Below are 27,808 nucleotides of genomic sequence, written 5' to 3'. Positions count from 1 at the left end.
AAATTGCTCCGTCACACACACGACACACGAAAACAAAACAACAATGATAACTGCAGTGTGCTCTCGCATTGGCATCTATGCATCTGTCAGATACGCAATTTCATTTAGTAGATTGCACAGAACGCATTCAAACGTAACTGGTATTTTTGTTGTTTTTGTTTCCAACAAACCGGGAAAATCACTCCCCCTTTTTGCGATTTTTCCACGCTTTTGGTTGGGAGGTTAATTGACAGCGCAGCAATTAAACAGAAAAGAAGTTGTTTGTTCGAAACTCGATGTTGCACGGGCAACAAGTGTTCGTCGCCGAAATGTTGCCAGCCGGAAAAGCCGTCTCTGCTTTTCCACCCGATTTTCCAAACATTTGTCGTTTTCTTTGGCATCAAGATCGTAAAATGAAATCCCGAAAAATAAGACATTAAACTTGGTTCTCATCCCCTAGCGAAATGTTGCAAGAGGCCCTAGCAACATGCTGCGAACTTCGAAGGAGGTTGCGATTGTGGGACAGTGAAATCAAAGAATCTTAGAAAATAGTAATTAAAATACAGATTTGTAACTACATTTATACACGTCTTAAAGTTCTATAATTTTCCAAAGTACCGTATCTAAACATTTACACACTTTCTTCTTAATTAAAAAAATGTATGTAATATATATGAAATATTTTTTTAAATACCATTATTTTCATAGCTTTTCTGCCCCCAATAAAGTGGCTACCATTTTTAATGCTCCATTCTAAAAGTTTTTTGACAAACCCCATAAAGATTGAGCAACAAAAAACGTGTCAAAACTCGACACCAGTCACTTGTAAAAGTGACGAAATGCGGCTTAAGTGCCGCCGCCCAGTTTCTCCGCCCATAGCCATTTGACCTTGCTGACACACGAGAAAAAAAGGGTTAAGTTCTCCGCCGCCTAACGGTAGCCACTCTCCATCTCTTTTCATCTCCACTGAAAATATAATTTGCGAATAATAATGAAAATATATATAAAGCCACGTCATTTAAGTTTTTCCAAAAACAATGCATTTCATATTTCTGTTATTTCTATCATTCTTCCCATCTCCCTCTCTCACTTTGCAACATTTTGAGTCTGCTGGCAACATAAGAGCTGCAACAAGCAAATACGCATAGTGTGTATTAAATGCTGTAAAATATGCCTTTTTTCACAGAATGGCTTTGACTGAGTTACTTTAAACATAAGCAATTTAAAGCTGATGATTGATTGAGCATGGGTACCTCTTTTGTAAACTAATTTATTTAACAGAGTGCTTACAAACATAAAAATATATAAATTTCCACAAATTATTGAATATAAGTAAATAATTAACTTACCTTTTTAAGGCGTTTTATGATCTGATTTTTTAAGAGTGTTTCTTAATTATTCTTTTAACCACAATTCATTTATTATTTTACTGTGTGTAAGGGCAACAGTTTTTTTTTAATATTAAGTTGTTACAATTTTCTTATATATTAAACTGTTTAAATGTTGTCGCCATTATTATTAATAAAACATTATTTTTATATTTACCAACGTGGTATTAATATGCTCCACTCATGATGACATATTTTATAACCATAACATACATACCAAATTTTAGATAAATCAGTTGTCATTTACTAGACTTCCTAGTAAAGTAATGGCTGGGATACGATGTGTTTTTGTATATGCCACTGTGCGACGCCTGCGCTAGCGCCTCTGCCAGTGCCGCTGTCGCTGGCTCTGCCGCCGCCTCTGCCGGCGTTAGTGGCGGCATTTCGACTTGGGTTTGTGGACGGTGCTTTCAGTTACGTTTCGACGGCCAACGCGTCGAGTGCTCCGCTCCGAATTCCAAAATCCAGCCACAATTCCCACAGAACGCTCTCTCGCGCTCTCTTCACTGTCTGTGTTAACGGTCGTGGCGCGTCGTGTGCGTGTGTGTTAGTGTGCCAGTTAAACAATGGGAAATTGGTAATAACAAATAAAAATAATAATAAATACCTATTACACCATTACTTGGCCACGGAGAAAACAAACCGAGACAGCCGAAATTCCCTAAGAACCAAAAATAAACTGACGGCATTCTTCTACATTTTTTTTCTAAACTTTTTTTAGCGTGTGACAAAAAAATATAAAAATATGGGACCTTCTCTCTCTCCCTCTCTCTCTGTTGCTTTTTTGTTTAAGATTCCAATGAGTCACGTGCATAAGTTTTTTTTATTAATTTCCATGAAAAACTCCATGAAAATACTATGAAAACTGAAAACCCTTTGAAAACTCCCTCTAAAACCGAGTCAGAGAAAAGTGCATATAAAAAAAATAACATCAACTGAAAAACAAGAAAAATAAAACGGAAAACAGGTTTTTGGGCCCGCTTCGCTGCCAACAAAGTTGTTGTTGCCAACAGTGAGCGCTGGAAATTGACTCACACTTGCAGCTGGGCAAAAGAAAAATATTATATATAAACATAAATTAGAAAAGCCTGCAAAAAGTTGCCCACAACTAATCCGATATGTTAACAACAAAAATTGCCACAGCAAAAGATGCTCAAGTTTCACAACCAATTTCTGACGGTTTCCTTTTTCTCTTTGCCTGCCAAAATCGCCTTTATGATGTCCCAAAGCAAAAGTTAACTTCGTTTGCTGCGGCTTCTGGCAAAAGTTTTAACGTGATTAAATATTTGTTTAAACTGTTAACATGCCAAGAATAAAGTCAAAGTTGCAAAATTCATTCCTTGCTCTTTCTCGGTGATTATTTTTAAAAGTTTTCAAGTCTTGCTTTTTGCAATTTTATAACTAAAATTTTAAAAAGATACAAGTTGTCAGTTATGCTTTAATTAATTGGTTTATTGGATTTGGTTTAAATGTCAAATGCAAATAAATCACGGCATTTATGTTTCCTCTGATTTAAAAATTTTGCTCGTGCTATGGGAAAATTACATTTCTAAAATACAAATCTTACATTAAGTACATTAAGAAAGCAACGATTTTTACAATTCCTGTTAAAATTAAGAAATCAGTCCAGAGTTTTAAATAACTTCCTCCTTTTTAAATTAGCTTTAAATGTTTGGCTTAGTCAAAAGTCAAAATCAAACCATTTGACATCAAAATTAATAATTCTCGAATATCAAGTGGAAAACTTCTAAACTTTTAAGCAACTTGAACAGATTGCCAAAAATTCTCCCGCCATCGTTTTGGTTTTTAGCGTTTGCAAGTTTGCCATTATAATTAGCGTTTTTGAAACTTTATGAATATTTTAAGTCTGCTTGCCGAGTATTTTGTTAGGATGTCTCAATTTGCCAAAAGTGGGACAAAAAGAGCTAGTGTGTGCTAATTAAATTCCCAAAAAAATATTTTGCGTGCTGCAGAGACACACATACGGGGTTTTATAGAAAAAGTCAAGGCCTGCCCTAAATATCGATTACCCAGTAACTGTAATAACAGTAAGCCAAATGAGGGGGCGGTGAGGACACCCCTTCTTGGAAAGTGGGCTTTATTAGTGAGAAAGACAAGTTCGCGGAAAAGCAGCTACAGTTTTCACTCGCTTGAATGCCAAATTTAAAATACATTTTTCAATTTTTTTTTAAGATTTAAAGCAAGTGGTTGAATTAAAATATATATTATCTGTTATGGACTATCATTTTATCGGTAAAAAACTAAGACCTTTCATTAAATGTATTGAGCTATTATTCCACCTTTTTTTTATAAGCCTTCTTAATAAGAAGACACGTTTCGAAAATGATAAGTGCTCTATTAAATAGAAAATGGTAAAATGTATCATTTTTAATTAAAATATAAATAATAAATAGGGGTCTGTAAATGGGTTGATCAAATTATATATTTTTTTGATGTTAAAAGTTTGAACAAAATGTAGTAAATGTAATAACAATACCATTAAATTGGTATATATTTTTAATTTAAAATATGAAACCATCTAACAATTTTTTTAACGAGCGATGACTGTACCGGAGAACTTGTTGCAACTCAAGGACTTTTGGCATAGGTGCAACTTCAGTGTGGTAGAAAGAGGCGAAGCTATTTGGAGGGGCTACGAGGAAGAGAGAGAGAGAGGTAGATTGAGTCACGATTAATCGGAGTGACGAAAGCAAATAGGTTCGCATAACCCCCCAAGAAATCGCTAATCGAATACGCTCTTTCCCTCTCTTTCGTAGAGATAAGAGATACGATATAGTCTCTCTGTCTATATAGTAATCTCTTTCACCCCCAAGATAACGATCGCCGGAGAACACATTTTATTGAAAATATTATTAAGAATTGTATTTAAGCATTCAGGCCCTCTGTTCTTCGCTTACCTTATTTTAAAACCCCTCTGTCTGAAATCCCCCCTCAGTCTTTCCTGCACTACGTGTTTCGACTGCTGAGAGACCCGCAATTTCCGTTACAAAAACTGGCCAACATGTGCGAAGTCGGCGGCGCAGCAGGTTTTTTTTTCTTCTTTTTCGTTTTTTTTTTTGTCTTGGGTGCCGCCAACTTTAGAATGCAAAAGAGACAAGCCACACACAACACACATATAACACCAAAAACCATTCGTGTGCGACGCGTCTTCCTTAGCTTCTCACCCATAAATGCCAACATTTGCCATTTGAATCAGAAATGCTAAAGTTATGACAAATACCAAATGCAGATGAACTTCTCAAGCTGAAGACAAGTACAAAGAGTCAGCAAAAAGACTTGACATTTATTTTAAGAGTTATTAATACAGAAACACTAAACAATTTAAAACTTTTTAATTAACTTAGGTTCTCTCAGTGGGTTTATTTTAAATATCATAATTTAATGAAAACTCCTAGTTTGATTTATTTCAAACTTCTTGAAGTTAGGAGAAAATATAATATTTTGTGAGAACCACTTAATTAAAAATTATAATGTTTATTTAATGGTTAATGTAGGATTAGCTTTTAAGAAATTCATAGTTTATCAAAAACATATATCAACTATTCAGAACCTCACTAATTCCACAACTTTTCCATTGTTCTTTAATATATTATTGCAGATAATTCACACACCCAAACAGCTACAAACAAACACCTGAAGTGTTAACCAAAAATTTAATTAATTGTGCAATCACTGGCGCCGAAACAATCTACAATTTTTTAATAATTTTTTTTTGTGTGCAACCGTAAACAAACCAAAGAAGTTACAGACGAGAGCAATCAATTTGCGAGCGGGGAAAACTACTACTGCTACAAAAAGCAAAAAAAAAAAAAAAGCGATAAAATGGGTGAACTGCGAAAATCGCTGCCGCTGCCTTCATTCGGCGTCTTTATAGCCCTGCTCCTCTGCTGCTGCTCTTTAATAGGTGAGTAATGGATAAAAACGCTCCCCAAATCCCCAAGATATTAGGTATTATAATTAGAAATGGGAACTAAATGCACAAATTGTGCTGAAAGTTGAAAATTTATGGGCTTTCGATGGGTCATATGAAGTTGTAGAAAGCTATAGATATCTCTCTTAAGTCATCATTGTTTATGATATAGAGACTTTTTGTACCTCTTTGAAAAAAACTGGGATCTTAAATAGGATGACAAGAAATGTAGTCTTTTAAGAGTTTATAAGCAAGGATGTTTTATGAACTACTAAAGATTTTGACACCTCGCCAAAATTTTCTGAAAGAAATCTTGAAAGTTGTATGTCGTGCAACGACATCATAAAACTGGTATAGTTCGCTTAATTTTTCATCTAGGTCTTAGTTATCATTCTAAAATTTGACACATCATTAGCTAATATACCCATATACCATTGTAACCAAAGACAATTACGACTGTGATAAGCACTCCAATGAGATCTTGCAACTAAGGACTGTAATATGCTAAATCCCGCTTATCAGTGAACAGGGTCATAAGAATTTTTGTTATTTGTTATCCCACGAGATCTAGGCAGACAAATTACCTGAGCACTTGCCGGTTACCTGATGCCATAGGCGACCATGAAACGAGCGCGCTACGCAAATAGAGACCCAAAAAAGTTAAAAACAACATCCCAGGAAAAAACTAAAATCATCATGTTCCTTATCGCAATCACCCCGAAATTCAAGAGTCAATATTTGTTTTAACTTAGAACAGACTGACTATACGGGCTCTGGATTCCAAATCGTAGCTGGTCAAATATCGTAAATTTTTCAGTGCACATGGGAGAACTACACACGCAGATATACTCCTATAATTCCGGCACCTGACTTTGGGGCCGTAAAGTTTTGGGCAAACATTCGCCTAGACAACTAAAAATATTGCACATGAGTCGCCTGTTGAATAAGACTCGGTTGCTATGAGGTTCAATAAGAGGTTTTGAAACTTAGTTTTTAAAATATGAGAAGACTTTAGATTTAGCATTTAATTTTTAAGTTTTTGGATCCTAAGAAACTTATTAGTCCAAGAATTTATTATTCAACTGGGAACCTCAATGGTGATAATAGAATCTCAAAAAGTTTATATCAAATTAATGAAGATGGTAAATAATCAGCTAATTAAGCCTAAAAACAAAACGAGTTTTTATGGAATTAATGAGCCTAACAAAACGGTACAAGGTGAAACGATGTCTAAACGTGCAAAAGCTGATCATATAATTATTAATTAATGGATAAATAATAGGCCAAAAAGAAAGAACCAAGAACCAAACACTAACATTAGTTTATAACCCAAAAAACCAGACTTGCAACAAATCGACTTGGCAGACTCATAACTCAGACAGTTTATAGGGCCGCAAAACTGCTCGGGCAAACTGTAAAGTCCCGAGAAGATTCCAAAGTCGACTTCCCAGCAATTACCGCATCCGGTTTGGACCACAAAAGCTGGCGAGGCCTTTTAAAAATGTTCTAATACCACAGAAAGTCTAATTTAATTAACGCTACTTCTTCTCCCCTCCAAAATCTCTCCTTTTTTTCCTGAGAAAAATCACTAAGAGGAAAGATAAAAATTGGTAAAGTCATTTCAGGATGACTCAGCCGGTAATTGATAATGTTTTGGGATAGTTGAAAAAATATATTTATATTTTTCCTCAGGAGCCATTCTTTTGTAGAAAGTAGTGAAAAAAGTGGGAACTCTTTTGTGGTCAGTTGTGCTCTAATTTTCGAGCAGTAAACTTACAACTTTTTATGTTGTTTGACGCTCGCTTTTTGTTTGCCGCGCGCTCTAAAACGGCAGCTTGTTCCATATATTTTTTGTGAGAAAAACACTTTGAGGAAAAGCTGGAGAAAATGGTCTGAGCAAAGGGTGGGGTGGGGGGGCTGTGCTAAAGTAAAAAAGGGTGGTCAGTCCTAATTAGCTAAGCCCGAAACTGGCTTAATTGGGTGCCGCTTTCACTTTGTCCATTGCGCCTGGGAAAATTGTCAGTTAGACAGTTCGTCATACAATTAATGGACTATGAGGGTCCCGAGATGAATGGCAAATCCAAAGGGGACAAAGGGGCCAGCAGCATCTTAAGAACTGCACTTCATCTTTTCACTAGTCTTTCGAAATAGAACCAATTAAAACTGAACAATATATTGCAAAACAAATTAATAAAAACTAAATAAAAAAATTGTATTGGTTTTTTATTTGTGAGCAAAGTATTAAGAAATTCTGCACATTAAACCAGTTATCAGCTGAAGAAGTTTAGTAGCTTTTATACATATGTGATATGTCACGATTCGTATTTCCTTTGGAATGCTAACAGTTCGATCGATTTTGCAAACAAAACAAACGAGTAACATAAAATATAGATTTTTTTCCTGACTGATTTGTATTTGGTGGTCCAGCTTAAAAACACTTATAAAAAAAACTTGTTTGATTTCTTAAATTTAAATTTTGAAGATTCTTAGATCTTACAAGAACAAAGAAAAATCAAATAATATACACTGACAGACAAATAACAAAATTTAGTTTTAAAGGAAATAAACCTTAAAGCATACAACCTTTTTGCACACACTGTTCATTTTCTGTCTTAAATTACTGAAGAACATGAAAAGAGGAAGCTGAGTTTTCAGAAAGGGGTCTTGAGTGTATAAACCAAGCCCATGAACTCGACTTAATACCTCTTCCTCGAACTGAGGACATTCTCAGAATTCTCTGACTCATATATTTTTGACTTCTCTTAGTCCAGTGTCTCTCACGCCCAGAATCCCCCGATCCCCCATACTATCTACATACCTTTATATCGAGGAGAGAGAGTCGAGTGGATGGCTTTAGAAAGAGATGGGGATGGGGAACATCAGGTTGCTGCTGCTCAAGTTGTTGCCTGAATGGGACAGCTTATGGTCAAGCGGGCAACTCTTGAGTTCTTTCTTTTCTTGTCTTTTGTGCCACTTGACAAGACAAAGATAGAGCATGGCGAAGAAAGAGAGGGCTGAAGTGGTAGCGAAAGAGAGGGGCGATTGTGAGCGAAAGAGTGGGGTAATGGGAAGACAGGAAAAAGGAAATTCCAATTATGTTGCTAAGTCTGACCGTGCGTAGAAAAGAATTGTTGCCGCTTCTTGTTTGCCACTCACTCACTCACCTCCTCTATACAACCTCCTCTCGCTCTCAGATTTTCTTCACGATTTTTCCTTGTTTTAATTTTAATCCAGTAATGCCCGGAAAGCCTTGCATTTCGCTTTAATTAATAAAACAAAACAATTTGGATGGAACAACATAACAAAAGGATTCAAGTGGATTGCTGAAATGATAATGAGCTGTGCCCTGCTGTATATATCGCTCTCTCTCTCTATCTCTGATTATATATGTATATATAATATAGGTGCCAATCTGTGTACAGATCTTTATGGGTGCTTGATTTTTCAATGCAGCCAGTAACCCCAAAAAAACTTCACCATAATTAGCAGGCATTGTTGCAAAAAAAAAGCCTGCCCAAAACCATTTAAATTAACTGCAAATGAGCTGGAAAACCCTCTGATAAAATGCAGAGAACTTTTGTGAAACAAGGAAAGTGATGTCTTTAAAAATCTGCCCTTACCAATTTAACAAAAATACAAAACAATGTAATTATTACAATGAAAAGCATAATTATGAGTGAAAAAAATATGTAAAAATAAGCTGAGAAAAAAAAGAAACCACAAAGTTAAGAGGGAAAATATTAAAGAATTGAATTAGTGTGAAAAATATGGCAATGTATTAAGTTGCTTTTACTTATTATGGAATGCAGTGAGTGTGGGTAAGAGAGAGTTGGACCAAAAAAAAAAAAAGAGGGGTTAAGCCCGCATAATCCCAATGAAGCTCAAACAATGAGTCGGAGCAAGACAAGATACATTCCTATATGTATTTAAAACAAAAAACGACACAGCCCGGCAGCAAACAAAGAATGCACAGAAAATACAAATGAAGGATTGTGTTGCTGAGCCTCCGCCGACCCTCGCTTTTCCCCACTTGGATTTTTCCATCTTCAAGTATGATGAATGAATTTTAAATTAAAATTCAGACGAACAAAAAATGATTGGGCCACATGTGCCTCAGGTCCACCACCCGCATTGCGCCCAATCTGGGGCCCAACTTAGTACTAAACCACACTTGCAGAGTACACGAAAATTAATTTCTACGACTATGAGTCTTTAAATATTACCATCGATCAAACTACTAAATTTTTCTGAGCATGACTATATGTTTGATCTAAATTAAACACTCTCTCAAGCAATTAAACATTAATAGAAAATTGTAAAAAACTAAAGAAATTAATAAACAGTTTTAGTTTTTCAACTTTTACACCTTAAATATCATATGTCTTAAGCCATGATGTGAAGTTTCTATTATATTTTAAATGTCCATATAAATAATTTCCCAGAAAATGTTTTGCCGGAGCCACCTGATGCTCCTGAATTGTTTAAAAGTGGCTAAGAGATCGAGATCTCGAGTTCCCGATTCTCAGAGACAGGAAACAACGTCCCGAGACGTGCCGGGCCTAATAACCAGCCGAAATTGAGTTATAACCGATTGGCAGCTATTCGATTTGGGACCCGTTCCTGAGGCCTCTGCCTTCCTACCTATCTTTCTACCTGTTTTCCATCCTATCGGAACCGAACCATCTGGGAGGTGCTCAGGTAACCCGATGACGCCCCGGCATACACAACTAATTGCTAATTGGATTATGTCTTGCTCGAATGGGACTCTACAACTGGGGAGGGGGTGGTCATCGGGAAGAAAGGGAGATACACATTGGTCACATATATATGTATAGAGAGAAATAAGGGAAGTGAGGTTAGGTCATTGATATCCGCCTTTGGGCGTAATCCAAACGGTCATCGCAAGCCCAGACGAACCTGAGGGTTGTTGTTCGGAATGTTTTTAATTGACTTGCCCCACTGCAATTGCATAACAATGAGATACACCCCCACACCCGAGTGTGGTTGTGTGTGTGTGTGCGTGTGTGTTTGCCTGCCTGATTGCGGCGTCAATTGTCAATTTTTGTTACCTTCTGTGCTCGTCCGCTCGTCAGGTTCTTCTAATTGGTAATGCAAAGTGCATGGCCAGGTTTCAACTTCTACCGTCTCCTCCTGTCCGTCGACATGTCCATCTGTCCGTCCGTTTGGGTCCTTTCTTTTATCTCCTCTGTTTCTTTCTCCCCCGTAAGTCGCACCCTTTATTGTCTCGCTTTTGTCCTTTGTTTTGTCGCCCGGCCGTTTAATCAATACGTTTCTATTTCGCATTTTCAAGTGTACTTCTGATTAATGTCCGTTCGAGGTGCATCTGCCCGTTTAAGGGAGAGATGGCTAAAATGGGTGGATTCCAATTTGTTGCCCAAGCGAATCTAGAGTTTCATGATTGAAATATTACTAAATTATTCTATATGTTACTCTAATGTTATATCATGATTAGAAAGTCACATCAATTGAGGGAAAATATGTGCATAAAACCATTAAATTTGCATGGTAATAATCTTCAAGTATTGCTATTTAAATGTACGATATAACAAGTTAATTATAAATTAAAAATATATATCAATATACCTCAATTGGTTGTTTATATATTCTATTTGGTGTTCAACTTATTTTACAAAATAAATGAATAAGGGAAAATGTTATTTTTGTAATTTCCTGGGAACATGATATCTGTGTTATTAAATATAACATAATTTTTATATTGTCGAGTACAACAATGCTCTCGATTTAATGTTCTTATTTAAGTAAACATATGTAATTTTCTGGAAACTCGATATACATTTGTGTGTATAATTTTACTACAGCTATTGTTTTAATTCTCGAGTAAAAATGTGTACTTGATTTTGTGATTCTGGTCGGCCCAATTGTCGTCATTTGACTTTTGCTACGGAGTCGTGCTCCACTTTGCATACCCTTGATCCTCGTCATTCCCCTCCTGCTCTTGCCGCCACTCATTAAATTTCCCACACTGCAAATTGAGTGACTTCCACTCCCACGAAAGCCCCTTTTGCACCTTGCTGCCCTTGGCAGGCAGCCTCTCGTCGTCCTCCCAATGCCGTTCCATCCTCGAAAAGCCATCCCATCCTCCCATCCGCAGCACTTATCTTGCCTCTTGCCGCTTGCCACTTTGTTTTTTGTTTTTTTCCCACCATTAAGCCTCAACTATCAGCGGCAGCTCATCAAGATGTGCACAAAACAACGAAAAGCGGCAAAAAGTGCAAGCATAAGGCAATTCCCTTGGTCACCCCTCTTTTAGCCCCCCCTCCTTTTTTTCTTCGCCCCTTTTGCGCGCCGCTGCTTTTGGCAATTTTCAGCATTTAACCAAATAAACCTCTGCAAGCAGCAATGCCTGCTCTCTGCCCTCTGAATACACTGAACAAATTTGAACAGACCTTGAGAAAGTATTTGATAAATAATGTATTTATTTAATATTATTATATTTTAAGTTGGATATACACTTAAAATAAAGGTAATTTAATAAAGTATAGTAGTATTTTTTAAATGCTTGGATTATATAAAGTTGCAATTTTCTCGGAACCAAAAAAAGTGTTTAAAACAAATAATTAATGTATTTTATATCCAATTTTACATCTTGATTTTTTTACATATATTTATTAGACATATATTCCAAGTTTTATCTTTGAAATTTTTTCCTGTGTACCTCAATTTTTCTCGCCCATGCTCATGCTCCACACTGACATTCATATGATGTGCTCAGTGGCTTCCCGCGTCATTATCAACGTTTACCCCTACTGCACTCACTGCCCTCCTCATGTTCCAGTGTCGGTTTTGCCAGTTCCTCTAAAGCGGGTTGTTGCAATGAAACTGAAATGGGATTGGGTTTGGGATTGGGATTGGGATTGGAAAAGGTACTCAGACTCAACTGGGCACCCAAATTGTTTTTTGCCACATTGCATATATTTTTGCTCATCCTCGTATTGCACTTCTCCGGTCCTAACTGGATTCCCTAGTCCAACTCGAGTACTGAGAAAAAAAATTGCTGTATAAGATTCATCAACTTACACTGCATAATAATCGCAAGATCTCATTTTAAGCACTATAATTAATAAAACCATAAATTGTTGGGCTCATGGATTCAAAACCAATTTATAAAGAAATAACAAAACCAAAAATTGAACAAAACTGAGTAGAACTAACTTTCTCTAAGGAAAAACTGTTTTGAAAGCGAAATTAGCAATACAGAGAACATATAATACCGTGGGGACAAGTTGTGAAAGGATTTGTTGATAAACTAGTTCCGCGACTTGAAAATAACTAGTTCGGGAACTTAATTCTTTGACTGGAACTGCACTTTTGAAACCCCTTTTTTACTCCATCATCGGTGGAAACCTCTTGACTGAGCCGTGTGCGACTTCATTCTCATCATTATCCCATTCCCAAAGTTACGAAAACTTTTCAGCCGCCGCCAAGTTGGCTGTGGGGGCCTGAGAAAACCCCTTTAGTTGCCTGTCTCCTTTTTTTTTTTTTTGTTTTTACTGCACTGGGCATAGTTTAGCGTAAATTTTCATAATTTTATGGCAATTTTTCACATGCGCATTCGCAATGCAGCCAACAAAAAGGAGCGAAGAAACGAAACGACCAAAATAACAACAATCCCCCTCCACTTTCGACCAGGCCGCCAACCCCTTTTCGGCGCCCTTCTTTGTGTTTGCATTTTAGTCATGAACTTTTAAGCATTTGTCATGCATAATTTGAGCAGCAAATGTATTGGAAAGAATTTTAAATTGATTGTTATCGTTGTGTTGCTGCAGGAGGATGGATAATGCTCTCAGACTTGGATTCTCGGACATTAGTCAGTCGCCGAGAGTCCAAAATGCAGAGTTCAGAACATATAACCCCGCCGAGGGGCAAACAGCTTTGTCAATAATTAGCTTAACCCATTAATAACCAAAGAATGTTGTTGCACCACAGCACGGCACAGAGCATTGGGAAACTGAGTCAGCCAACTCAGATATGGCTAACGGGGATTATATGAAAGTCTCCGGAGAAGTGCGGGAAAGTCGGGGAATCAGGGAATCGGGGAACCCAGTGGACAGCCAAGATTAATGATGGCCTTTACCTTTCCCCGAACGAGATGGCCGGAGAGAAAGCGATGCTGGGTGATTTGATGTCTGCTAAAAGTAAAAGTTCATTCACATTGCTTTGTTGCAGCTAAAGTTCTTTTTCCTCCGCTTTATCCACATCCTTTCTATATATACCCTTTGAATCGGGGCTTTATAATTTTCTGTTTTTTTTTTTTATATCAAAAATGAAACTTTCCAAGTGATGCACCTTTGCCCTTTTGTCTGTTTTTATGGAAATAAGCTTGTCAGCTTTGAAATAAAGTAAGGCAGGGGTGTGTATGAAAGATCAGTCTGAAACTATTTTAAAATTAAAAAAGTTCTTTAAATTTGCGTGCTAATATTTGTAACTTTACCTCTTCGCTTTCCTGGCTCAAGGAATTTACTCAATATTTACAAATACAAGTCAAGCCATGAACTGAGAAACAAACTATACAACATTTTTTAAATTCTTTGATGTTTTAAAGAAAAGCTATTACCTAATTGCTGATGCTTACAAGCTGAAAATAAAGCAATCAAAATTTCTTAATTTTTTGTCAACAGCTTAATAAACTTTTTTTAAGAGAAATCCATATTATGTCCTCAAATAATATATAAACAACAATTTTCAGAGTATCCGTAGCTGGTGCTCCTTTTATTAGGAAATTCCAGGCTCAGACAGACTCACATAACTTAGGGAGTTTTATCTCTGGACTTGCAGAGCCCCAGCCTCGGATTTGCCACTTTCCGCCAATGTCTGTCGTCACTTTAAGACTTTATGTTTTAAGCTCTGCAGCAAATTCTGAGTAAAGCGCATAAAACACTTTTACACACGCACAAAAAAAAAACAGGATGGACAGATGATTAAATTTCTGTGATTCAGCTTTCTTCGAGAAGAGCAAACTTTTTTTGTTCATGTTTATGGACCAGAAGCTATTAAAACCATCGTCATGTGTAGAACGGCCTCCTCAAATTGTTTTTAGGCCTCAATGCTAAATGTGAACCGAATCGAGTTTGTTTCCGTTTGGTTTGGTTAATCCCCAAAACGGAAAAAAGGTCGACAAGGAAGCTGTGGTTTGCTGCAGACTTTTTGTCGGTTTATTTTGAAATTTATGCTATGCAAGTGAAGCGTTCTAACTTAAGCTGTATGATGGAAAAATATTTATAAAGTTGCAGAAACAGGAATAAAAAGGAATTAATCTTTATAATCTTTGAAGGTGTTTTTTTTTAGTTTTGCTGTATTTTAAAAAAGAAAATTTTAAAAAGAAATTGTAAAAACCCTTGAAAAATATAAAAAAAAAAGACTTGAATAATTCTTTAAAGTGTTACGTTCTGGTACTGTACTTTAAAGAAGAAACATATACAAATTTCAAAAAAAAAACTCCTAAAAATATGAAGTTTTTAAAATTTTGTGTAAAGCATTAGAAAAGGAAGATGGTTTTTTTATTTACTATTTTCTACGGCTATGATAAATGGTACACGAGTTTCTAGACTATGTTTCTTTAAAACATAGTGTCATTTCCTATTTAAACTGTTATCTAGACATTGCTTTTGTAGATAGGATAGTAATTTTCAGCTTGCTCTCGGAATTTGGGTAATTAGTTCCCCTGGTTGCAAATGCAATAGTTGCGATATTGTTGACGGTTGTCCGCTGCTCAATTGCTAATAAACGTAATTGCCGCTGCGCAATGCCAGTCCTGTGGATATTTCGTTCGATCCGTGCGAATAATAAATTTGCCACCGTTAAAAGGTGCCTAGGGGGATGTATCCTGCCAGGATATGTCCAAGTACCATTGCCTCTTATCCATATTCCTATTCCTATTCCTATTCATCCCATCCTCTCTTTCTTTGGTATGTGTTTTGTGTCGGTTGACATTTGATTTCTGACGCGTGCCGCTATAACGACAGCGAAATATGTATGTGTGTATAGTATGTGCAGCACCATGGGTTAAGAAGGGACGGCAGGGTGCGAGGGGCCATCGGTGGGTTAACGGGGAGTGCCACATGCCCTGCTGGTTATTTTTGTTTTTACGATTGTTTTAATTCTGTTTTGTTGCAAACAAATAGGCGGAAAATTTGAACGTACTGCAGGCATGCGTTCGGGCCATTTGCCCCCTGACTTGGAAAATATTAGATGCGTTGCGCGTGTTGCGGCCTCATTAATTTGTTTCTAGATTTATTAATTATTCAGTTGTATTTTTTTTTTTTTTTCATTTTCGCCATCCGCAGATAGTTTATGGGAGTCACGCGTGCCGAGTGTTTACTGTTGAGTGCCTCTCCCCGGTTGATCGTTTCTGGGAATTAGAGGCGTCCAGAGGGTCCTTTCAAAAGTCTGGTGGTTGAGTGGCCATATTCATTTCCCTCTGGCTTCATTTCGACCAGCTGTTTCGAAAACGAATTTTGGAATTGCAGAAAGTCGGCTAAAAAAAAAAATTAAAATATGTAGGAACTTGTATTTATTTTGGGGTATATGTATTTGAGGACTGAAACCCTATAAAATATATACACAATGTTTTTTACTAGTTACGAAAGATTCAGAGCCAATTAATTGATATTCCTTAAAAATGATCTCAAGCCATATACACAATACAACAATAAAATATATTACATTGTTGTAAAGATACATGTTTTAGAACCATGACCAATGCTTGCTCGCTAATTTTTATTTTTTTTTACCATCCCTTTTATTAATAACTTATCTATTTCCATCTTAATGTTTTCAAGACCATTCATTCTAACGACTTATAGTAAACATATATTACATAATTCCATCCCTTCAATTTCCACCCCATTTGGCTGTTCATTTGATAGAAATATTTCCTATGACATCGAATATCTTGTAGCCGGTCCAAAAATAGATGTGTTTGCTGACAGACCTATAGGTTTTTACTCATGTAGCAGTATAATAGTGGAGTTTTATTAGTAAACCATTAGTGCAGCATTGACTTCTATATTTCCTACCAATTCTCCTGTATTTATAACCCTCTGATCTCTGAAAGACCTTTCACTTTAGAAATTCGGGCGTTGTAAAGGGGGGGGCGTGGTCGAGTCTGTGAGTCTAATGATGTTGAAACGACTTCCTTTGCTCGTTTTTTCTGCTATTGTTGTCAATTTGTCAACAGGCAAGAAACTCGTCTGATGGTCACCTATTTTTTGTACTTGTTTTTTTTTTTTGAGCCCCCTTAGCGGAAGTCGAACAACTGAGCACGACATTTTGCACTCAATGTATCATAAATGTTTGCTTTTTTGCCCTCCAGCCATCCTTCTCTGACTTTTTTACACTCGAATGTTTTTTAATTCAGGTTTCTGTTTTGTTTACTGTGTGTTTAATTCAATTCGCTCGCTTTTAGTGCAGCCAGCGAAGCGTGCAATGTTTAAACTTTTTCCCGCTGAAGAGAGAACCAACAGGTGTTTGACTTGTTTTCGATGCCAACTGATGCATGAAAACACTGGATAGGCATTCGATATAGGAATGGATATGGCGACAGGTGATAGGGTATAAAGTTACACAGGAAGTTTTATTTCGATGGGAAGCGAAAGTAAAGGAAAAATATATATTGGATACTAATATGAGATATAATACTATATTTATGGGTAAAATGTAAATCATTGGAAGTTGAACACATACATCAAACAACCCAAAATTTGGCTTTAGATCATAGACTAAGGACCAGATGCCATGAGGATCTTATTATACCCTCTTTTGAGATCTAATAGAACTAATTGCAGAAAACGCCCCACAAAATAATTTGAGCCATGACAAACAAACACAAGGATCACATCATTAGAGTCTGTTTTTAAAAAGAGTGCCAACGACAACAAACAGATATTATGGGATTCCATCTGGATTCCGCTTGCAGTTCTCACACCACTCCCCCCAAACTCCTCCCAACTCCACAGATATGCCATGATATATGGACCGCAAGTGGCTTTTGTTCCTAGGGATGCCAATTATGCTGCAAGCTGCTTTTCTTGGTCGGGGGTTTTCCCCAGTTTTTCTCGGTTTTTCCGAGGAGGGAAACCCATGTGACGGCTGCTCCCCAGACGGCATTTAAATGTATCTCATGGATATGCTTGCTCTCCCCACAATTAGTGTTCGAAAATAGCATGAAACAGTGGCAAACTCGAGACGACATCGATCCAATCTGCCCCCAGCCCCCTGCCCCATTGTTGATCGTCTAATGGAAATTCGTGTAAGTTTTCCTGCCTCGGCGACAGTTGGCATTTTGTTTGGTTAAATTATTCGAGCAGATAGCGAAGCGCATCCAAATGAATTTCAAACTGCAGCTGCAGTTTATCAAACGCTTCAATCGCTCCGCAGACAGCCAACTGACAAAACATTCTCCAAAAACTTAATTACTCATACACCCAGGAAAAGAGTGTTAAAACGAAAGAAAGAGGAAAAGCCAGCACAGTTTTCTTAGCTTTTCGCTTTGACTCTATCCATGCTTTTTACCAAAAAAAAAAAAAAAAATGTAGAAAGAATGCCAACCTCTCAATCAACAGAATTGAATTGCCTCAGAACTGGCAATGAGCACAGAAAACAGATTTATTCAATTAGCAATGGTACAGGAGATGTCGCTATTTTGCGCTAGAAAGTTTCACCGGATCTCAAGCAAAAAATAATGTATAAAAAACAAATATTTATACAATATTTTAAGGCTTTGGATCTATTACATTACTGCACCCTGATAGCTTAGAAAAATCATGAAGATTTGGAATGCTGAAGCTCTAATAAGGAAACAGCTTTAAATATATGTATTTATTTATTGAAGTCTTCACACATGCCGTTTCTTAGCCACTTTCTAAGCTTAGATCTACAGTAAATTTAATTAAAATCTATTTTTTTTTATCAAAGCACTCTTATAACTCAGGAATCCCTCAAATACTTGGAAAATTCGAATACAATAGGAATAAATGGAGGACATAACGAAGCACTTTGAGCCCACCTCCCCAATTTCCGCCCCTTTTTGTCACCGCCTGAGCAAATACAGCTGCGAATAAATGAAATGAAATGCAATGAAATGAGCAATGTTAACTATCCTGTTTACATAATATGTCAATTAAAGGCGCAACATCTTGGGGGTTGTGAGATGGTGGGTGGATTGGAAAAGCTTTTACCCAGTCTCCCCGGGTACTTATTTATGGCCCGCTGCGATTTTGGCATAGTTCTTTTGGTTATCGCTAGCTACGCCCCAGAAACATTATCTATAGGGGGTTAGCAGCCAACACATATTAATTTGATTTCCTCTTTTTTATTATTATTGTTTTTCAGGCCACATAAATCAGGGAGAAGAGCCGCACGGCTTGACAACTATTTTTGAGGGTTGGCTGCCTGCCCGCCTTCCTTTTGTCTAGTCCTTAAATCAAAATTCAAGTTTTGTTTCTCTATTTCGATTTTTTCCGGCAAAGAGCCCATCCACCCCCGAAAAAAAAGAAAATAAACCTCCACTGCACTTTGCCAAATTGCGAATGTGATTTATGCGGCCAAAAAGCATTTCTTGGCAGCCTGTTAACACTTCATTTAAGCTGAAATATCTCTGCAGTACCAAACAAAAAATATATAGAAATTCCTGCAGCTTAAGTACTTCAATTAGTCGCTCTTTTAAGGGTAGCTGTCACTTTGTCATCATTAGTCTGATATTGGAAATTTATCCTGACTTCTCTTATTCGCTTCGAAAGTTCTATAATTGTTGTTTACAATTCAGTTTTCCACAACTCCCCTCCATTTCAAAGTGCGGAAATGAAGTGGATTAGGCGAAGGAGATTACAAATGCCATCAAGTGGTCGTTGTCACGTGTCCAAAGATTATTCCGGGGGATTTTCAAATTGGTTTGCCCCTCAACGCAATGCCGGAATTAAGATCTTAAATGGGCTCTAAATAATAAATAATTCAATTAACAGGATGTCGGTAATATGTACTTTAAAGGAACTGGGCTTACGGACAGGGAAACCGAAATTAAAATCTAGAAACATTACAGTTAAGCTGTGTTTATTTGAATCTATAAATCTGTATATAACTAATGTCTTGAGTAAACCATACAAATAAGTTATATTGATAATATAATTAGGTAAAGCTCCAAAAAACTTTTCTCAACCAATCATTTTCATTATTAATATTTATTATTAAGAAGTCAATAAGCAAGAAAAACAATAACAATGTTCAAGCATTCAATCAAGCAAATCTTACTTAGGATACCAGCCAACCAACCAACCAAATAAGTACCTTTGTGATATTTGAAAACAACTTACTAATTATGTTCTTTCCCATCATTTCCACATTTCTTTTTCCAGGTAAGTGTCAATGTCAATGGCCATCAAAAAGTCCCAAAAAGAAAAAGAACACACGCACAACACAAAAAGCGCTCGTCGTAAGTCATGATTGATGATTTCACACCTCCAAGTTTGGGTTCTATTTTTTTTTTTTTTATGTTTTTTGTTTATTTTGGGGAGGGATCTTGAAAATGGTCATGTGGGAATGGGGAAAATAATATGTGTCGCGTTTTTATGGCCTGTTTATGCTCCATGTGCCGGCAAAAACTCATTAAAGGTGACAATGCAAATGTGGCGACAGCCCAAATGCCACGCCCCCTAATTGCCTGTCATACATGAATGAAAATTTATGGAATATACCAGTCGTATATATGAAAATCACTGGTGAGAGTGTTCCTGGGAAAATGGGCTCACAAAAATTCCAGCTCCTCGAAGGTGCGAACAACTAAAAGAGGCAATTAATTTGACACGTTCGTGTGTGTGTGTGTGTCTGCCAACAATTATGTTCCATTTGTTGTCGATGGCTTGTTTTTGTCAATGGCAAACAGCTGCATTGACATTGAATTGGAATTTCTTGTTTTTGAGAATAGGGGAATCGAATAGCCGCTGCTGAGGTGAAAGATCAAGTCTGGCAAACATAAATAGATACGTATTTCGAAAGGATATAATACATTAATAAAGTAAATATAATATATTTGCTAAAATATTGTTTAAATCATTTGTGATCGCTCTGTAGCATAAGTTGGGCCTTAGGAAAAAATACATAACTAAAAGTTATTCACTACTTAATTTTGCATTAAAAAAAAAAAATGTCCAATTAAAAATCAATATTTTGACATCACTCACTTCAGTTATATTAATGAATATAATTTTAATTAAAACTTTTTTCAAATTGTATTGTATTTGAACTGCAAAACCATAATTAACATTGTTTTTATTACAAAATCATTTTGTTTTGGCTATAATTAATTAAAAATTCAATAACTAAGTTATGCATTCATAATAATCTCTTTTGATATTATTCACTTTCTGTTTAATCTGTCTGCCTTATGAAAAAAAGTGCACTGCAAGGCATTTTTTTGCCTTGACAACCCTTTGAGCTTAACTTAACCCAGGAGAATGGGAAGCTTTTCTATGGACAACAAATCTAGGCCTCAGGCTCTGTTGTGCTCCTAATTGATTTTATTTGATATTCCTCCTTTGATTGAAAGACCCTCCTTTGGGAGTTGCCGCTGCTTAGTGACACGCAACAAATGCAATTAGGCAACCACCGACAGCATTTGAGGCCAACTGGGCATGAACCCAGCCAGCCAAACTACTCAAACTCCTCAGTTTTGCATTCTTTATAAATAAATCGGGTCAAACGCAAACACAGATGCCGGAGAGCATAAAATCCCTCCCCAATTTTTGTGGCGCCTTGGCCAAACCAAAACAGAACTTTTATAGTTTTGTTTATGCTCCAACAACAAAAGCAACAGTAACAGCAACAGCAACAAGAAGAACATTTAAATCAGCTTCAGTCAGATTTAGATATGAATTAAGGGAGCTGGGGCGACGACACTACTCCCTATACTACATATATATGCATATTTGTTTATGTGTGTATTGTACTTCATATATATAAATATATATATATATATATATCGTATCTCCATTCACAATCCGTTGGACTTCAAAGTGCCTGCGGTTCATTCTGGAATTGATTTTCTCGTTTGGGGGGCTAAAAATATTTTCCATTTTTCGTGTGCGGTGGTGTCGCCAAAAATATAAATATTGCGTATCCAACAACGTCCACTTGAGTTCGGTTCTGGCCCAAACATACACTAGGCGTCATGCAGATATTTTTGGGGACTACTCATGGATTTTTTGGGTCAAGCCAGCCAGCCAGTGAGAATTTGCTTTGTTGGCTTTTAACGGCTCAGTTTCGTGTGTTTGTCTTATTGATTGAATTTTTGGAAAGGTCAGGCGCCAGTCTTTGGAATTTTCTCTTGTTTTTTTTTTTTTTTTTTTTTGGTTTTCTTTTGTGAAAAGGGAGCCACTAATCCAGAGGGCGTCTAACGAACCCCATTGCCTCATTAACTGGCTGGGAAATGCCAACAGGGAATGATGTATGCCCAAATTCCAACATTGGATGCGCCTAGATACATTTGTATTTTTCAGATAGCCCTGTGTATCTTATGTAAAAAAGGTTGATTTGGGATTGATTTTTATATGTGTTTGAGATAAATCATATTGAGTAAAACAATTTGCTGGGTCCACCAAATTTTGAACTAGTCATTTGTTTTAGGAATGAATTCTTAAGGTAAGGCAAGAATACAAAGATTTCTGGTTACAAGATTAGTTGTAATAAGGTTCTTGGTTAGTTTGTTTTATGTTTAGATAAGTATCAGAGTTCCTAAACTGCTATTCACATTTATTTGTATTTCTTATCATGGCTGCTTGAAAACATAAACCAAAAATAGATAATCTACTTTTCTACTTTATCCTATCTTTTTATAAAGATAAATAAATATCTCTAAGATTATATCTGCCATGTTTATCTTATTCCAAATGATTTAAATGATTATTTATCCAAGAAGTACCTAGTGGACCGTACAATATTTCAATGAAAGGGTAGCCCGCACTCCGCTGAAGAAAACAATAAATGGATCGCCAATTCAAGCGAAAAGTGCTCACGGATGGAACAAGCAAAATGTTAACTGCGATTTTTGCTGGCCAAAAAATAGAAGGCGAAAAAAATATCTAAATGCTTTCGACGCATCCAATGGATTGCCAAACTATGCGAAAAACACGGGGATGATGGCCGGTCTTTCCTCTCTTTTTTTTTTTTTTTTTTTGTTGGTGCAAACGGGTAAAACTATACGCTTGAAAAGTTTGCACTGCATGCGAACTGGGAGTATCTGTATCTGTGTTTGCGCACACGGTTTGTTTGTATAATTGCCGGGTAAAAAAACATTTTGCAAGGTAAAAAAATAACTCAGGGTGTGGATATGCAGCAGAAAAAAAAAATTTGGAAAATTTATTTGCAAACGTTTCTTTGGGGATTTTGAGATTTCGTTGCAGCATGCGAACTTTTAACGGCCTCAAAAAGCAAAACAAAACAAGATGTTTGCAAAAGCCATCAACAACAGATTCCGAATCAATCAAACCACATTAGTCAAATTTGATTTGTAAACAAACCGCAAGAGAATTTCATTAAGCGCAAAAAGGAAACACTGAAAGCCATCAAATATTTCGGTTCATCATGCCATTGCCATCACCATCGCCATCGCCATTTGCTATTTGCCATTAGCCAAACAAAAACCAAGAGAACCAATCGCTGTCCAAACAAAACAACTCGAGAAACATGGCAAAAAAGTTATTAAAACTGTCGATGGATGGACAGATTCAGGAGGATATATAGATGGGATGGAAGACGACAACCGATTGAGATGCCCAATGAAATGAAGAAGGAGTATTATTGTTTTCTTTTCTTTTCGTTTCGTTTCGTTTTGTTTCGTTCTTTTGCAGTTCGATGGTTGAAAAGTTTTCGTCTACAATTGACACATCAACTTGCATTGTTTAGAGACGATGAAATTTATTTGCGCAAAAGCGAAACTCTATTGTTTCGCATCCACTTTTTGGCCTTTGTTTATGATGGCGATTGGATTGGTTTTTTGGGATTTGGGGATTTTGGGAATTTCAAGCGTGTCGAAGAGATTCTTATAAACAAAATTTTGTGGCAAAGTTGCCTTTTCGCAATGGTCCAAGTTAAAAGTTATTGAAATTTTGTTTGCACTTCTTAATTGAATTGCGGCTGAGGATTGCATTGTATATTTTTCTCTGCTGTTGTGGTTTTTCACCACTGTTGTTGAATGTTATATTTTCAGCTTTTTTTGTTTAGTTTCCAAAATGAATTTGGGCCTTACAAACTTCCGCAAATCTTCAAAAAAAAAAAAAAAAAATGAATGCCTAATTAAGTATGTTTTCCTTAGAAATCTAATACTTATTTTTTGTTTACCAAGCTAAGAATCTCTGATTTTTTAGCTGGTCTCCAGAGTTGTATGTGATATGTGATCTTGAAAGCTGTTCCTCGCTTCAATTCACCAGAAATCGCTTAAAGCTGAGAGCTGTGAAACATTTGCCACATCGATCAAATGTTCCCGCCATATTCATCCTCCCCCCCCGTTGAAACAAAATTTGTACAACTTTCTCACAACAACTGGCACAGATGGACGGACGGACGGCAGCAGCCATGACTTGGATATAACTCATAATGACTATACTGCTGCCCCCCATTTCTGTTTTCATTTCGGTTTGCGTTTTGTTTATATGCATATTAAATGGTATAAAAGACGCAAACGCCAGCAGCCACATCAGCATTATAATTGTTCTTGCTGCTTTTGGATGCTTTTTTGCTGAAGAAGCTGGTTGGAGTAATTGTGGTTGAATTGTAGAATGTAGAATGTGATGCTGCGATGGACTGACGGGACCAACCGTCTGAATTGTGTGTGAAATCAATTTGTCGAAATACGAGCTGCTCGAGTGCCGAGTGTAGAGAGATATATGGAAGATATATGTGTTGCTGGCACATATAACTCATTTAAGATTTCCTCGCATCAATGTGAGCTGTGAGCTGTGAGCCTCTCTTTTTGGGGGCATTATGGGGCATGGGAAAGTTCAAAATCGGATGAAAACGCATTTGCCTTCAATAACTCAATTTTTTAGCCTAGTTCTCATGCGTAAAAACTTTGATTACCTTGTGATTTGTCTGCGTTTTGGTTGATTAAGCCACTAAATATATTTCTTAATTGGCCGTTAGCTAAAAAATAAGCTATTTCGGATATTATATTTTAACCTTTTGTAATTACAAAAAGTGAATTGAAAATTTTTATTTTTTAATTAAAACAATTGTCTTTCGTTCGTAAAACTCTCAAACTTCAATACTGCTATATTAAATGTTAGCTTTCACTTACCAAATAATGGGAAATTGCATTGCCTTCAATATCTCAACAACTGAAACAAGTGTTAATCAAAAGATCATCAAGTACGTCTCCTCGGTTCGATTTGATTCGATTCGATTTGATTCTCTCAGGTTGATTGTTCTGGGCAAATCGAAATTGTTTTTCCTTCCGACCAGCCGTGTATTTCATGCATTTTGAATCTGTGAATCTGTATCTGTGTATCTTCCGGATGGCATTGGCTACCTAATTGCCTTTTAATTGCCAGGAGAGTGCAGTATCTGATCATTTTCTGCAATTTAAGTTGTGTTATAGTGACTAAAATCTGATTGCCATTGATTTTGCGATTAGCTTGGCAGGGAGTTTGAAAATAATCATCATAATCGTGGTCGGGAAATTTAAAGCGATCAAAGGTCGTCAAATATGTCGCTTACAAAATTTCAAATCAATGCAGAAGACATTCGAAGGCAAGTCGGTTTATTGCTGACATCTTTTTGCTATCGAAACAAAAGTCACATTTGAGAGTCACAAATTGATGCAGTTCCCATTCGATTTAGTTTCGGCACGAGGTCAAATTGTGATAATAATTCAGCCGCTACCGACTGCAAAAATAATACAAAAAAAAAAATGACGGCAAACTCTTGAACACAAGAAATGGGCACAGTCATTGTTGCATGTTGCTGCCGGCAAGCAACATCATCGCCAGCAACCTGCAACATCCAACATCGATTGCTACAGTCACGCAACTTGATGTCAGCAAAATGCCACGCACGCGAGAACACTGAGAGGAAAACGGGAAGCCGTTCATGGGGTTTCCGTGTTAATGGGTCATTTATGATTTCAACAAAGCCCAACACATATTAATTTTTACGAAACTACAATTGGCATTGGTAAATGGCAGTAACATTAGTTAAAAGTTGCAGATAGAACTATAGTTCTGGTTTATAAACTTACTATATAACACAAATAAATGTCTTGGCAATTATTAGAAATATAACCTTTTAGTTAAGATCCTTATACAATTACTTAAAACTCGGCGCACTACTGTACTTGACAACGACGGCGGGAAAAGGGCCTGCAAATCAGAATCAGATGCAGCCAAAGCGAAAGCTCCGCGAAAAATAGCAACAATGTGCCTGGGGCATGAAGGCGTGTAAGAGCAGCAACAGTGTTGCCAACTGCACTTTGGGATGTCTGCTGCTGACTTCTTTTGCCTTCCTGTTATGCTTTTCCATTTTTTTTTTGTTTTGTTGCCCCATTTCGAGCTCATTTTCTTAATTTCCTCGCCAGCCAGTAATTGTTTATTGCTCTGTGCTGGTTTTTGTTGGCCTTGCAAGTTTTGCTGACCGCACTGGCAACTCTGCTATTTTTATGGCCGCACTAAGAGTGGAAATGACGCGAACCAAGGGCGACCCATTTAAAAAGCTGTCATAAATAGTTTAATCACTGACTTTGTATATGTTCGTTTATATCCAACGAAACGTATGTCGCCATTCGCTGCAAACTTTTTGGTTCAGCACAGTTCGACGTGGCAACTCTGGCAGTTGCCGCTTCCGGTTTCCGCTGACAGTTCTCCAAACTGTCAGAGCATTATTAAAATAATCCGATTCCACTCGAGTTGCTTTGCAACTTTTGCCCTAATATGTGAAATGTGAAAAATGACCAACAATGCCACAAAAGTTGCAAACTCAAAGCCGACTGAAATCCGTTTTCGGGTAATTCAGAACTCAATTAGATCTGCTGATGCTGCAACCATGTGGGGTCATGACTAATGTGCGTCCCAGCCTTGCTGCATAATTAATTTACAAATGTTTCATTTCGCATTGCAAACAAGTAATCTGATCTCCTATCCATTTTCAGCATTGTAATCAGTCAAATTTTGGTTTTGCATTTGCGCTCACTGTTTTCCAATTAGCCGAACTCAATGCACTAGATGCGCCATTTTCGTGGTTTGTGACAGCTATATATTACGAACCCAATGGCCATTTTATAAACATTTTAGAAGGAATAATGCTATTTATGTTTTGTGTTTCTGAAATCATAAAATCAAGCATCTAAAAGCATTGGTATATATTTCATTTGACATGTTTATGTTGAAAATTCGTTTATCCGTTATTAAAACATTTAAATTTTTGAGCACACAAACAAGAAAATAATTTCATAACATTTCCATAAATTATGTGCTGTTCAATTTTTAAAGATGTTATTTTTTTAACATTTTAATAAAATCCATTTGCTTCTTAATTCAGTGACTTTTTTAGCTGGTATCTTGAACTTTCGCTTTTCCATGTTCTTCTCACTTTTATCTTTGGCGCCTAATTAAACTTCTTTCACCCACTTGAAGAAGTCGGAAAATGGAGAAAATAAGGGCCGGCACACAACCAGCTTCAAAGTCTCGCCGACAAAGTGACATCTGAGGAATTATGAAGAAAGGGGGGTTTCGTTGTCTTTTTTTTTTTAGGTTGGGAGTGTGTTTATATGTTCATTTGTTCGGCTGTCTTGTTCGATGGCATTGTTAAGCAGTTGGCGGAAAAGAGAGGAGATACGTTGCAATATGCAACATGCAACAGCAACCTCATCAATTGACTTCAATTCCATGATGATGACGAACAGCTACCACCAGAACTTCCTGTTTGTACATATATGGAGCAGTACTTTCAATTCACTTTTTGCTACTTAGAGTATTTAGAAGAGGTGTCACAGAAAGAAAATTCTAATTTGCTTATGTTTTATTTTCTCAACTTCTTAAGTTTCTTCGTCTCTTTCCTATGAAAAATTTTAAATTTTTAAGTTGTTTGCTTAATAAAGAAAATCCAGTTGTGTCTAGAGGTTTTTTTAATCTCTATTTTCCGGCTTTTCTCTATTCTGATGGATTTCCTTTGTGGTCCCATTAAATCTTAATCCCTGTAGTTGTTTTTGCATAGCCAAAGTTGATTAGCACATCGAAGGCTTCTTCTCTTCTTTCTTGGCTAATTAAAATCTCATTTGGCTTCTTTTGTACGTAAACGTTCAAGCGGATAAAAAAGAATGAGCAACAACGACTCGAAAACTTTTTCTGCTGATTATTTAACTTTAATCTCTTGCCAGCGTAGAGGATTCCTCCGAAAATAATTGAGTCTCTTCCTGAATGTCAAGGCCCTCGTAGGTCCTTCTGTCTGTCGTCTGTCTGCCCGTCTCTTTTTCCGGACAAGTTGATTGCTC

The 27,808-nt window shown here is 36.8% G+C and overlaps 1 protein-coding gene across 10 annotated transcripts in view; it reads left to right on the top strand.

Moving 5' to 3' along the window:
* Positions 1-1,776: 1,776 nt before the first annotated feature.
* LOC108149913 (fasciclin-2) overlaps positions 1,777-27,808 on the top strand; it is a 72,363-nt gene continuing 46,331 nt past the window's right edge. For 9 of the 10 annotated variants that reach the window (XM_017277819.2, XM_017277816.2, XM_017277815.2 and 6 more), the window contains exons 1-2: positions 1,777-1,944; positions 4,987-5,292. In XM_017277819.2, coding sequence (XP_017133308.1) covers positions 5,211-5,292 — 82 coding nt within the window. In that variant the 5' untranslated portion in view covers positions 1,777-1,944; positions 4,987-5,210. The remainder of the gene's footprint in view (positions 1,945-4,986; positions 5,293-27,808) is intronic. The other variant, XM_017277825.2, reaches the window with a different exon arrangement.

This window comes from Drosophila elegans, unplaced genomic scaffold (genome assembly GCF_018152505.1).
Source record: "Drosophila elegans isolate 14027-0461.03 unplaced genomic scaffold, ASM1815250v1 contig_149, whole genome shotgun sequence".
Taxonomy (NCBI): domain Eukaryota; kingdom Metazoa; phylum Arthropoda; class Insecta; order Diptera; family Drosophilidae; genus Drosophila; species Drosophila elegans.
The sequence above is the reverse complement of the archived record's forward strand: the minus strand, read 5'-3'. Positions and strand labels throughout refer to the sequence as shown.